The sequence below is a fragment of the Pholcus phalangioides genome, unplaced genomic scaffold (assembly GCF_987345545.1).
Source record: "Pholcus phalangioides strain wild (caught in Gottingen) unplaced genomic scaffold, Ppha-v1.0 ptg000005l_1, whole genome shotgun sequence".
Lineage (NCBI taxonomy): Eukaryota > Metazoa > Arthropoda > Arachnida > Araneae > Pholcidae > Pholcus > Pholcus phalangioides.
The window spans coordinates 13,498,399-13,512,079 of NW_028301598.1; the positions used below are offsets into that span (position 1 = coordinate 13,498,399).

At 40.2% G+C, this 13,681-nt stretch overlaps 1 protein-coding gene across 2 annotated transcripts in view; it reads right to left on the bottom strand.

Annotated features, from left to right (window-relative positions):
- LOC149086339 (uncharacterized) overlaps nucleotides 1-13,681 on the bottom strand; it is a 138,940-nt gene that overhangs the window by 29,796 nt on the left and 95,463 nt on the right. For both annotated transcript variants that reach the window (XM_089232386.1, XM_089232385.1), the window contains one exon: nucleotides 7,794-7,914. In XM_089232386.1, coding sequence (XP_089088512.1) covers nucleotides 7,794-7,914 — 121 coding nt within the window. The remainder of the gene's footprint in view (nucleotides 1-7,793; nucleotides 7,915-13,681) is intronic.

Genomic DNA, 13,681 nt, shown 5'->3' on the forward strand with positions numbered 1-13,681 from the left:
GCAATGTGAGAGACAAAGAGGGAGGAATTTATACTCCCCTTTTACAAGAAGTTTGGGACCACATGTCCTCGCATGGCCTTTTCGCCTCAACAAAAATATCGAATTTGCATATTCATGCGTCACTATTATAAACATTACAATTTAATTACATTGGAATCTGGCAACATGACATAATCCGGAGAGCTGATCAGACTCTCCCGATTATGTAAACATTACTAACATAACAATATGAAATGAATTGTTCCGACGGAGGTCTGCAGCCCCCCGCCGAAAATAAGTGAGTACAACACTATATTTTCGTATCCGCACAACGAGACTTGCAACAACTCCCCCGGGAGGTTCTTCAATAAAAATAAAATGAATTGGGCAAACCCTTAAGCCTCGCCCAACTAACACATACTGGATCAAACCCCTCCACGAAAATAGCGGCATCGTCGTCATGAGGGAAATTAATTTATGTGGGACATCAGTAGCCCGACCTCTGGCCCGTTCTCGTTCGACAGCCGAAAGACCCCACCCGCCGACTGCCGAACTAATCGAACACTCTGGCCCTTACCGGTTCGCCAGTGGGTCCTCGGGTGGTTTCCGGTAACTGAGAGGTCCCTGGGGTCTAAAATAAGAAGGAATTTCCCACATAACGACAAGATCACCATTAACGTAGAGGGATCGGATCCCGATACGTTACATTCCCCCTCACCACGGAAGAATTTTTCCCAAAAAAAAAAAAATTCTATAGGTTAAAAAAAGTTAATTTACAGAAATACATGCAAAAACTATGCTAACATATCACCTGGTATATTAAACTTCCCACTAAAGGAAAAGTTATCGACAGCCAAATCAGTATCCCGATTTTGTAAGTATCGCGAAATTTCAACACTGCTTCTGAATTTTGTCCCTTCGGGAGAGTAATAATAGACGTCAATACGAGGTTCTTTTTTCCTCTTAACGAGAACCCTTTGCCACCCTCTCTGAATCGGAACCAAAAACTTAGAGTAACCTACGGAAGATTTAATGAAATTCGTTTTCACCATCTTAGTGGTGTCCTCCTCGGGATTTTGCCGGCTAAAGGACGTACTAGAGTTAGTGCAGTTAGCACTATTTAAGGGCGCTTGTGAAACATGATGTCGACTCGGATTATTGGAAGTGTGTTGTTCAAGGACCTCTCTACTCTCAGGTGACTGCGGAACAGCCTCAAGAACGACGTGGTCACTACTAACGAATTTTTTCAAGTCACAAGCATTGACTTTATAAACATTATCATTGGATAAATCCACTATCAGGTAGACAATAGGTGAAATTTTTTCCAGGACTCTACACGGGCCGTCCCATCGTGGCTTCAACTTCGCCATAACATTGCCCTGCGCACTAGAACGGAAATGCGTTCTCCTTAATACCAAATCATCCTGATTAAAGGTGTGCAATAATCTTTTTTTGTCATAATATCTTTTTTGTCTCCTTTGTTGTTTTTTGACATTTTCCTTAACTTGCTTAAGTAAGTTTTCGGGCAAACTCACCCTTTCCCAAACCGGTATGTCCATAGCCCAGTCAAATGGTAAAACTAATTCTCTACCAAGAAACAATTTAGCTGGCGACTGACCCGTAGTTTCCGAGGGAACCGACCTAATAGCAAGACCAAAAAAGGTTAAATTTTTATCCCAGTCTTTATGTTTATCACCAACATAACAGGAGATCATCTGTTTAATTGTCTTATTAAATCTCTCGGTAAGGTTTGATTGAGGATGATAGGGGGTTGTGAACCTTTGCTTGACCTGGAGAACTTTACAAGTTTCCCTCATAAGGTTTGATATAAAACAAGAACCATTATCGGAAACTAATCTTTTTGGAAAGCCATATCTCATACAGTACTCATGAACAAACTTTTTAGCAACCGCACTTGTCGTAATTCGTCTTAGTGGAAATAACTCTACCCACTTTGTGAAATAATCGACGACGACTAACAGATGCACGTTCCCTCTGGAAGAAACGGGAAAGGGACCCATGGTGTCAATCCCAACCATTTCTCCTGGATGATCAACAGAGGTTGACACCATGCCTCCCCATCGCCTCGTATTGTCGAATTTGCATGTTTGGCATTTTTTACAGGACAGGACAAATTTTTTAATATCTTTACGCATACCGGGCCAGAACGCGCGTTGTCGGCATCGCTGAAGAGTTTTATTGACTCCCATGTGACCTGAAATGGGATGCATGTGCATTTCAGTCAAAAATTTCTCTCTACATGGTGGAGGAATTACTGGCAATTTTTTATTCCTGAATCTAAAAAACAATTTTTGATTTTCGAAAAGGTAATACTTTTCAATTTTTTCATCAATTTTTTGTCTTCCGACAGATTTATCATTAAAATACTGTATAATATCTTGGTAATTTTTTTTCTGTTGAACAATTAACTCAGGTAAATCCAAAAACGAGAACAAATATAATTTATTATCAATTTTTTCCTCGAAATCAGTTTCGGCGGTGACAACAGCGGGCATTCTGGACAGGGCATCAGGGGCCTGCATGGTCGAACCTTTTCTATATTCAAATTTTAAAGGATATTCCTGTAGTAATTGAGCCCATCGGCTTACCTCCCTTTCAATTGTTTAGCCTCAAAATACCAGGCGACTGCCCTGTGATCTGTTACTATAGTAACAGGTTCTCCTGAAAACCAGGCTCGAAATTTATTACACGCCCATATAACAGCGAGTCCCTCCTGTTCTGTTACCGAATAATTTTTTTCTGCTGAATTCAAGGTACGACTGGCATAGGCTAACGGCTTTTCCCCGTCAGGCTCAACTTGCTGCAAAATGGCTCCAAGCCCAATTCCTGAGGCATCTGTGTAAATTTTTAAGGCACAATCTTTTTTTCTTGTGGTTAGAACGGGAGCACAAGACAAGAGATGTTTCAATTTTTCGAACGCCTGTTGGTGTATTTTGTCCCATTTGAACCTTTGCCCTTTTTTTGTCAGGCCGTAAAGGGGGTTCGCGACATCACCAAAATGGGGAACAAATTGCCGGTACCACCCGCAGAGTCCCAGAAAACGTTGCACCTGTTTTACTGTTTTAGGCCTAGAAAAACTCAAAATGGCGTCGGTTTGGTCCTATTTTACGTGCCATCCTTCTTTGGTCAAACAAAGACCTAGATATTCCAAATTTTTTTTATAGAGATTACATTTGTCTGGCTTAAGAGTTAAGCCTGCTTTTTCCAAACACGAAAATACTGTTTTCAAGTTTTGTAAATGTTCCTCAAAATTCGAACTGTAAACGACAATGTCATCCAAATAAAAATCGGCACACTTACCGACTAAGTGGCCCAGGATTGTAGTCATCATGCGTTGGAACGTGGCCGGGGCATTGTTGAGTCCAAAGGGCATTACCTTAAATCGGTACATTCCAGAATCGGTTATGAATGCCGTTTTGTCCCGATCCTCTAGCCGCACTGGAACTTGCCAATACCCTGAGGCCAGATCGAACGTAGAGACGAATCGTGCGTCACCCACTCGTTGTAGAATTTGATCGATGAAAGGCAAAGGGTACCGATCGGGTGCCGTAATTTTATTCACCTTTTTATAGTCGACGACAAATCGCCAATCACCAGTTTTCTTTTTGATTAAAAAACACGGGGAAGCCCAGTTTGTGGAGGCAGGCTCAATGACGTCATCACAGAGCATCAGTTGCACCTGCTCTTCTACTAATTGTTTTTTCCATCGCGGAAGAGAAAAAGGGGATCGAAAAACCGGTTTTCCGTCAGTCACGATCTTATGTTCAGCAACGTGAGTTCTACCGGGAGTGTTTCTGAACAAATTCGGAAATTGTTTTAACAATTCAAACAAACTTTTTTTCTGATCGGAATCAAATTCCGATTTACTTACTAAATTTTGCATTTTTTCCTGATCAACATCTCCTTTATATGACAACAATCCTCCTTTAAGTTCAAAGTTTTTGAAGTCAACTATAATTTCAGTTTTACTCAAAATATCACTGCCGATCAAGATCCCAAATGGGACCCTGGCGAGCACTATCAGATCTGTGTGCACGACACTGTTTCGTATCTCCACTTGGGCCCGAAGAATCCCCACAGGCTGACAGTACTCACCGGATGCCAACTGAAATCTATCACCGTGATAGGGTCTAACTTGATTAGTGGGTGAACCAACCTGCCGAGCCAGATCGAAACTGATCGCTGAACAATCGGCACCGGTATCAATTTTTGCTGTCAAAATCTTGTTGTTAACTCTCACAACTGGATTAAGAAAACTAAATCTTTTACTAGGGGTCTTTTTACCCATGGATACACTATCCCTTCTCATGTATCCCAGGTCTAGTTTCCCTGATTCCCATTTGATTTACAATTTTTTACAATATGGCCGATTTGACCACAACCAAAACAGGTAACTTGTCGAAAAAATTTATTTGTCCTAAAAGGCCGTCTTGAAGGTTGTACTACATTTTGTGTAGGTCCCACACAATTTTTTCTAACTTCAGGTTGAAATTTCTTAACACAATTTTCACAAGATTCAAAATTTTTACGAGATTCAATTTGAACATTTTCACACGTTGCAAGAAATTGATCTTACATTACAAATAATTGTTGCAAAGAATTAGGCTTCCTAACTTCCAAAAATGTTCTCACATTATAGGGTAATTGTGACATTATAAGTTCAATTTTGTCCGACTCCGGAACGGTTAAATCGAACGACTGAAAAAGATCTAACTTATGTAATACGAAATCAAGGTACGAGCCCGTCGAAAACTCTTCAGAGAATAAAGCACGAGCTAATTCAACCCTGGTATGATACCTTGAAAAGGTTTGTACTAACAAGCCCTTGAAACTTTCCCACGATTTATGGGGGCCCCATTTTTCCCATTCGTGCCTGCCTATCGTTTGCCACCAGGCCTGAGCACGACCTTCAAACGTGCTTACAACTAACTCGATCTTATTAGGAACACTGTAAAGATTAAAATACGATTCACATTTTAATAAAAAGCTTCTAACGTCTTCTCCACTACCTGAAAATATAAGACTACCAACACTGCGTTGGGTCAATGGAACCAAAGCATTTGCGGGATTTAAAGGTAATGCCGGGGGAAGTATTACATGCGTCTCGTTATAAGGATTTGACATTGTTGGATAAGTAAAGTTCATTTGTGAACCATTATTCGATTGTGAACCACTTGGTTCCGGTTCAATTTGTACACGAACATCATCACCTAAATTTCTAGGCGTACTATGATTATTAGAATTCATCTCTAAAATCAATGTTAAATTTCAAGAAAAACAAAACAAATTTTAGCGAAAGTACTTTCCACCCGCGGTTTGCCACATTTACTGAGAACCGGTCGAGCCCCCAAAATTGCAACGTCCCTTATGGGAGTTGCTTGCCCGGTTCGAAATATCCAGCAATAAAGTGGCAAACGACAAGTGGAAAATGATTAGAAACAAACTTTCGCATGAAATATTATTTATTCAAATTAATTATATGGGTTAGTTAATTTTAACAATGGATTAGTATATCTTGGAGCCCTCTATTTGACGTTAACAGTAAAGATACTGGCTCACCAATTGATGATCAACAACAGTCAACTTGTGCAGTGATCGGACATCCGATGTTGTTAGCCTTTCCGTAAATACCAGAGGAGTTTTCTCAGTTGAGAACCGGAACACCTTGATCAGTTCCTGGGGGCCTCTCGGTTGAGGGCCGGACCACCTTGCTCAGCTCCGGGGACCACTTGGTTGAGGGCCGGACCACCTTGATCAGCTCCAGGGGGCCTCTTGGTTGAGGGCCGGACCACCTTGATCAGCTCCAGGGGGCCTCTCGGTTGAGGGCCGGACCACCTCGATCAGCAATGAAGAACTTTGACTGTGAAGATTGTTTTATATTTTGATTCCGGACCTGCCGGAAAACGGATTCAAATAATGTAGATTATTGCATTTTAACAATTCAGCCTAAGGCCAATAGATACGGTAGCAAGACGGTGAACCGTCCTACTAGAGGGCTTCAGTTGAACAGAACAAGATTAGACGAACGCAATGTGAGAGACAAAGAGGGAGGAATTTATACTCCCCTTTTACAAGAAGTTTGGGACCACATGTCCTCGCATGGCCTTTTCGCCTCAACAAAAATATCGAATTTGCATATTCATGCGTCACTATTATAAACATTACAATTTAATTACATTGGAATCTGGCAACATGACATAATCCGGAGAGCTGATCAGACTCTCCCGATTATGTAAACATTACTAACATAACAATATGAAATGAATTGTTCCGACGGAGGTCTGCAGCCCCCCGCCGAAAATAAGTGAGTACAACACTATATTTTCGTATCCGCACAACGAGACTTGCAACAACTCCCCCGGGAGGTTCTTCAATAAAAATAAAATGAATTGGGCAAACCCTTAAGCCTCGCCCAACTAACACATACTGGATCAAACCCCTCCACGAAAATAGCGGATCGTCGTCATGAGGGAAATTAATTTATGTGGGACATCAGTAGCCCGACCTCTGGCCCGTTCTCGTTCGACAGCCGAAAGACCCCACCCGCCGACTGCCGAACTAATCGAACACTCTGGCCCTTACCGGTTCGCCAGTGGGTCCTCGGGTGGTTTCCGGTAACTGAGAGGTCCCTGGGGTCTAAAATAAGAAGGAATTTCCCACATAACGACAAGATCACCATTAACGTAGAGGGATCGGATCCCGATACGTTACACGCGTACCATTCGACGCCGTTTACAGCAGAGTGGTCTGTCCGCAAGACGTCCATTGCTTCGTCTACCCTTGACGCAGAACCACAGACGTCTCCGCCGCCAATGGTGCGATGAAAGAAGGATGTGGACGGCACAATGGAATGAAATTGTCTTTACTGGCGAGTCACGCTTCTGTCTGCAACACTACGATGGTCGGATTCGAGTCTGGAGACACCGTGGAGAGAGGATGCTGAACAGCTGCGTTATGCACCGCCACACTGGTCCTGCACCGGGTATTATGGTATGGGGCGGTATTGGATATCACTCTCGCACTCCTCTAGTACGCATTGCCGGTACTTTAAAAAGCCAGCGCTACATCTCCGAGGTGTTGGAGCCAGTTGTCCTTCCTTACCTTCAGGGCTTGCCCACAGCCATATTTCAACAGGATAATGCGCGACCACACGTGGCACGCATTGTCCAAAGGTTCTTCGTCAATCGCCAGATTGAATTGCTTCCCTGGCCAGCTCGCTCTCCGGATCTTTCGCCGATAGAAAACATGTGGTCCATGGTTGCTCAACGATTGACCCAGATTACATCCCCAGCTGCCACACCAGATCAACTTTGGCAACGCGTGGAAGCTGCTTGGTCCGCTGTACCCCAAGAACACATCCAAAGTCTCTTTGAATCAATGCCGAGGCGTGTGGCAGCGGTGATCTTCAACAATGGCGGCCACTCTGGCTACTGATTTTGGCAGGAACCACACTTCACAGAAGTCTATAAATTTAATCATTTGATGCTTGGTCAACATGTAAATCTACAAAATAAATATTGTTGCTATATCTCTTGTCTTTCTTGGTGTTGCAATTTGGGTGGCCAGCAGTGTAGATTATTAATTTGATTCACAGAGATACTAGAAAATGATGGGGTGGGGGAGGGAAAGAGAGACCATTCTTCTATGTTTTTCAAGAGAGAGGGCCAACTTTCACTGTAAATGGACCCAGATTTGGCCAATAACCTGGGTCCCAAGACAAAGGTAAATTAGAGTTCAGTGGCATCTTTGATAGAAAGCTGAATTACATAAGGTTAAAAATTCACTTGGCATACCTGTTTCGTCTTGGAAAACAGCATATGCTCCACTAGAATTGCTAGATTTGACCATTAATTTAGATAGAACAACACATATCACAGGAAATACAATATGTTTTGGAAGACGCATTTTTGACGCCTGAAATGAAAATCCCAGAAGCAAGATTAATAAAAAAAATTAACTTAAGAAAACTCATCAGTATGAATGATATTTTAATAAATAAGGATAGTTTTGTTCTAGAAAATAAAAGGATAGTCTACATCTTTCTGTCAACACTGAATAAACATCTTTTTTTGTTTGGAATCTCAAAATTAACCATCACATTTATCTGTGGTTGGTTTTCATATTGCAATGGAGCCCAAGTTCAAACCCTGTGACCAGCACAGATTTCGTCTTTGAAAAACCTAGCTACAGATACCTTACCTTAACATACCATACAATTAACATTACACTCAGAAAAAATATTATTTTAATGTGAGTTTATCCAATTCAATTCAGAAGATTGTGTCACATTCTACATATGTTAAAGTATTTTCACATAAATACACAGTTAAGCTTGACAATAATCAATTCCAATACAGCCACCTCTTTTGTGGTATCAGCATATATCAGAAGCCACTAGGGGTACTGCTATTTTGGATTTAGTTTGCACTAGTTCCGAGGATCTTGTTGAACATGTTTCGGTGGGGGATGAGTGCGTAACTTTTATCTTGAGAAGAAAAGAGCATTCAGACAGTATAAAAGTGCATGAGGTGACATATTATCATTTACTGAAAAAAGTGATAAGGGATAGTAAAAAGGAGAGAAGTTGAATCTAGGTTGGCAGATAACATTGGCTTCGACCCAAAATCATTTTTTAGGTATGCCAATAATGGATGTAAGGGGACAGTTGGCCCCCTCTCGATAGGAGGGTCTACGGTAGAGAGCAATTTAGGCATGTGCAGTGCTTTCAATGGCATTTTCACATCAGTTTTTAATAGAGAATACAATATTCAATGTACAGGTGTTGCATGGAGTAATAAAACCCTCAACGATATTCAAGTGGAAGATGTGGAGGTCATAAATCTTCTAAAAAATGTATGTGCAAACAAAGCATCAGAACCAGATTATATCTATCCTAGGGTCCTCAGGGATGTGCTAATGAATTGTTGGGGCCAGTTGCACAGATATAACATAGGAGCAGTGTTGCTGAAGGTATCGTCCCAAGGGATTGGAAACTTGCTAATGTTGTTCCGATATTTAAAGAAGTGGTGTTCATTATCGTCCAGTGAGTTTGACGAGCTCCCTCTAGAAAATTTTGGAAATTATTATCAAAAAGCAATTGAAGTGGCTAAATAAGAATAGTGCATTGTCTGATAATCAGCATGGGTTAACAAAGGGGAGTCATGTGTAACTAACTTCCTTTACTTCTATGATCACGTGACTAAGGCTTTGGGTAAGGGCAAAAATGTAGATGTTATTTACCTTGATTTCCAGAAAGCATTCGATCGGGTCCAACATGGGAAACTGTTGAAGCATTTACACGACATTGGGGGCAACTTGCTGAAGTGGATAGAATCGTGGTTAAGAGACAGGTCACAACGGGTTATGGTGAATTCTCTGACTGGACAGGCATCACTATCCCGGATACAACTAGGTTCACCGAATTGGGAATTCTCATTGACGAGCAGCTTAGGTTTTCTGAACATTGTTCAGCGGTGGTAGAAAAACAAATAGAATGTTTGGTTTTCATTTTCAAAAAGGTGTCTTCGCATTCTCCTAAAGTAATTTTTCTGCTTTTCTGAGGCTTAGTTCATACTGGACTGGAGTATGTTGTAGGGCATTGGAGACCATACCTATGGAGGGACACAGACTTGCAGAGATGCTGTTGATGCACTGTGATGATGGGAATAATCATGTTTTGGTGCATGTTTTGATTCACCACTTTTAATTTTAAAATGAAATTCACTTTTTCAAAGAAAACATCAATTATGTTGTGGTGTAAAGTTACTGAGTACTATTGAAATTGACAGTATCCCAAGAAAAAAAAACTTTTGGCCTGGTGATCATATTAGTGGGGTACCATTTTTGAGTTGTTACCATGTCCACAAAACCTGTTGTGTGTCGGTGAGTAATTATCCTGAATAAATATGTACTAGAGTATTTTAAAACCCAAACAATTAAGTCACAAAGAACGAAAACAATATGTCAACACACAGAGGTCTAAATCACTTTAGGTTATTTAATTCTTAAAAATTCCTTTTTTTTTTTATTTGCTTCACAAGATTAGACACAAAAAAAAAAAAAAAAATGTTTTCAACCTCAAAAGTGTTTCAACTGATAGCAAAATCAAAAAATAAACAAAATTTGAGTCCATATTCATATAACCAAAAACAAAACACCAAAAAAAAAAAAAACACAACGATGATGAAATACCTCCTTTTTGTTTATCTTACTTCACTTATCGAAAATTAAAAGATATTTGGGTGCAAAAAAAAAAAACAAAAAAAAACCGAAATATCGCTGCAGTTTGGTTTGCCTAACCACTCAAAAAAATTTTAAAAAGGAAATTTACTCACTATCTCCCATATTCAGGTCACTTCATTCTTGACAACCAGATTTCGACGAACAGTTCCCTTTAACTTGAACACTCAGTACGGACAGTTAATTTTCTCTTAAGTCATCCTTTGACAGGCGAATCTGCTCGGTCACCAGACACTTGAAAGACTAATGTCCTCTGTACTTGCTGGGACGACGGTCCGTGCACATACTTTGCAGTCAGAGCACCACCAAAAATTCTCAAGTTGTACTACCACTCGGCGCAGCATGGACGAAGTACCATCCTTGGACTGGACTGCAAGAGACTGCTGCTCGGCTTCATCTTTCTGGCATGACAGTAAACCTTCCTTCCTGGATCAGTTGGGAGCAACTGGTATGACGAGACGATTCTTCATACTGGTTTTTTATAGCTGTTTTTCTTGAACTTACATCTTCAAGTAATTTTTCCCACGTTATAACTTTTGGCAGTTCTAAATTAAATGGGGTTTGAGTGACTTGGGACTATAAGTTTCGGGGGATTTTCAAGTTTCGTGGTGGGGAGGGGGAGATTCTTCGACGGAGGGACCACCACACTTTCTCATGCAACTGGTCCAGATGAACTGCACGCCTCCATAGTTTTCTGGTGCTAATATGAAAATTGAGTGATGGGCGGGGCTTGAGAAAACGCACCCTCTCTAATTCGTTGTGCAAACTGCGTAATCCAAAATTTTATCCAATCGTATCATGAGGCGCCAACCAAAACATGAAACCAAAAGAAAAACATCTTTTCTCAATACGGGGTCGATTTAAGAAAATGAAGGGCTTTCAGCAAAGTTTATGACAACAATAATTTTCAGAATAAGATTTTCGGATTAAACACATAAATATTCATCAAAATCAAAAAACATTAACATCATTGTGTGGGAAAAAAAAAAAAGCTTTCCAACGATATGCGACATCATACATAAATATTCTTGTTTCGCGACATCCCGAAAAATTTAAATCTAGACAAAGAAAATTCTTAGAAAAATTCAAATTCAACACTTTCTCGATGACAGAGAATAATTTCAATCATATAACATTATCTCAAAGTTTCTCTCCCTCAACATATTTTACAACACAATTTCTTTTTTCATTTTTTTTTTCTTTCTTCAAAGCATCGGAAACAGTGGAGAGAAAAGGGAAAATAAATAAATTTTAAAATTGAAATACTCACAAGGTCTCAAAATTATTTAACTCTTGATTAACAAAAATTTTGTTTCCCTTATTTAAAAAAAAAAAAACATCGACTCAGAATATGCAAAAAGCAAAAAATCGGCTTTTCAAGTATAAAAAAAATTATTAAACAGATTATGAACTGTGAGAGAGAAAGAGAAAAAAAAGGAAAAGGAATCTTATCTTCCTTTTACACCAATCGAACGCATTCGTGTGGGAACAAGAAAACTGACTCATCAATATGGTGATAATGTCTTCGATTATCAGTGAATCATTAGGTGTGTTTCTCTCACAAAAGAAAGAATATATTATTCAAAAGAACACACATTTTCTCGTTCAATTTAACTCGGATTTTCCCAAAATTTTACAGGAAGAATCAGAAAAATTCAAGGAATTTGTTGTTGAGCTCAAAAGATTGAGATTTCAAAGAAAACCATTTAATATTTAGGATTTTCCGACAAGCACATACAGTGTGATGCATAAAGAGTGTGTCCACTCTACACAAACGATCGGTGGTTATATCTTGGACGTTTTATGAATATCAGAATGATAACACAAGAAACAAAATATAGACAACCACAAGATTCATCTCAGCCTTCCACAATAAAATAAAGACAGAAGCTCAAATATTATTCACACGAGAATGGTGTTACTCAGACCATCAAGGTAAAAATCTCTGCTAAGATTTACAACATAAAAGGTGATTTCTCAAGCAATTTGGATTTCTTGGTTGTTCCGAAGTTGACTGGATTTACTCCATCAACACCTCTGAATTTGTTGAACATTGAACTTCCCAGTGGTATACAACTTGCTGATCCCCTGTTTTGCAATCCAGGAAGGGTTCAGCTGCTGATTGGTGCGGAGATATTCTTCAACTTGTTGCGAAATTCGAAACTTTGGATCAGTGACAAGATTGTGTTACAGGACTCAGTTTTTGGCTACATAGTTTGTGGTTGTATCCCCAGTACTCATAGTAAACAGTTGCGCTTCCTTTCTCGAGATGAGGACTAGGAACAATCTATCCAGCGGTTTTGGGAAATTGAGAAAGATGATGTGTTCCGAAAACTCAGTCGGATGAAGTCTTTTGTGAGGAGCATTTCCAAAAGACTCACAAAAGAGATGCTACAGGAAAATATTGTGTACAGATGCCACTAAAAGATGACCCTGAGTGCTTAGGCCAATCGAAGGAAGCTACTCTTCAGAGGCTGAATTCACTGTGGAAACAACTGTCCAAAGATTCACACCTCAGGTCACTTTATCAAAATTTCATATTGGAATATGAAAGTCTGGGCCATATGAATTAAGTGAAGGTAGACTGTGCTAATGTGGTATATTACATGCCTCACCACCCTGTGTACCACCCTGAAAAAAGTGCAACTAAGTTGAGAGTCGTGTTCAATGCATCAGCCCCTACTTCAAATGGACTTTCTCTGAATGACTTGCAGAGGAATGGTGGACTGTTCCAAGAAGACCTGTTCTCAATCATGGCAAGGTTCCGAAAGCATTGCGTTGCCTTCACTGCTGATACAGAGAAGATGTACCGGATGATTGAGATCGATCCTGGTCAAAGAGACTTGCAGAGAATCTTGTGGAAGGATAGCGCTGATGGTCCAATGAAAATTTACCAGCTGGGCATGGTGACATATGGAACGACTAAAGCAACTTGTGATTGATGAAGAGATGCAGTTTCCGTTAGCAGCTTCAGTTGCAAAGTCCGACTTATATGTCGACGATCTTGTATCTGGTACGGACAATGTCAGCTCCGCCATTGAAATGCAGACTCAACTGATGAACATGCTGCAAGCTGGCGGAATGAATCTACGGAAGTGGTGTTCGAACAAAAAACAGCTGATGCAAAATGTGCCATGTGAAAATCAAGGTTATCGGTTTGATGTCTCATGTGATGGACATTGCGTCAAAACATTAGGTGTTCTGTGGAATCCAGTGCATGATACGTTTGAGTTCACTGTATCTTCATTTGAAAATACATGTTACACTTAGTAAAAGATCATTGTTGTCATACATCTCTCGATTGTTCGACACGTTGGGGCTTTTAGGTCCAGTCATTGTGAGGGCAAAGATATTCATGCAGAAGCTGTGGCTTCTCAAGGTTGATTGGGATCAACCACTTCCTGAGAAAATCACTCCAGAATGGCAGACCTTTGCGATTTCT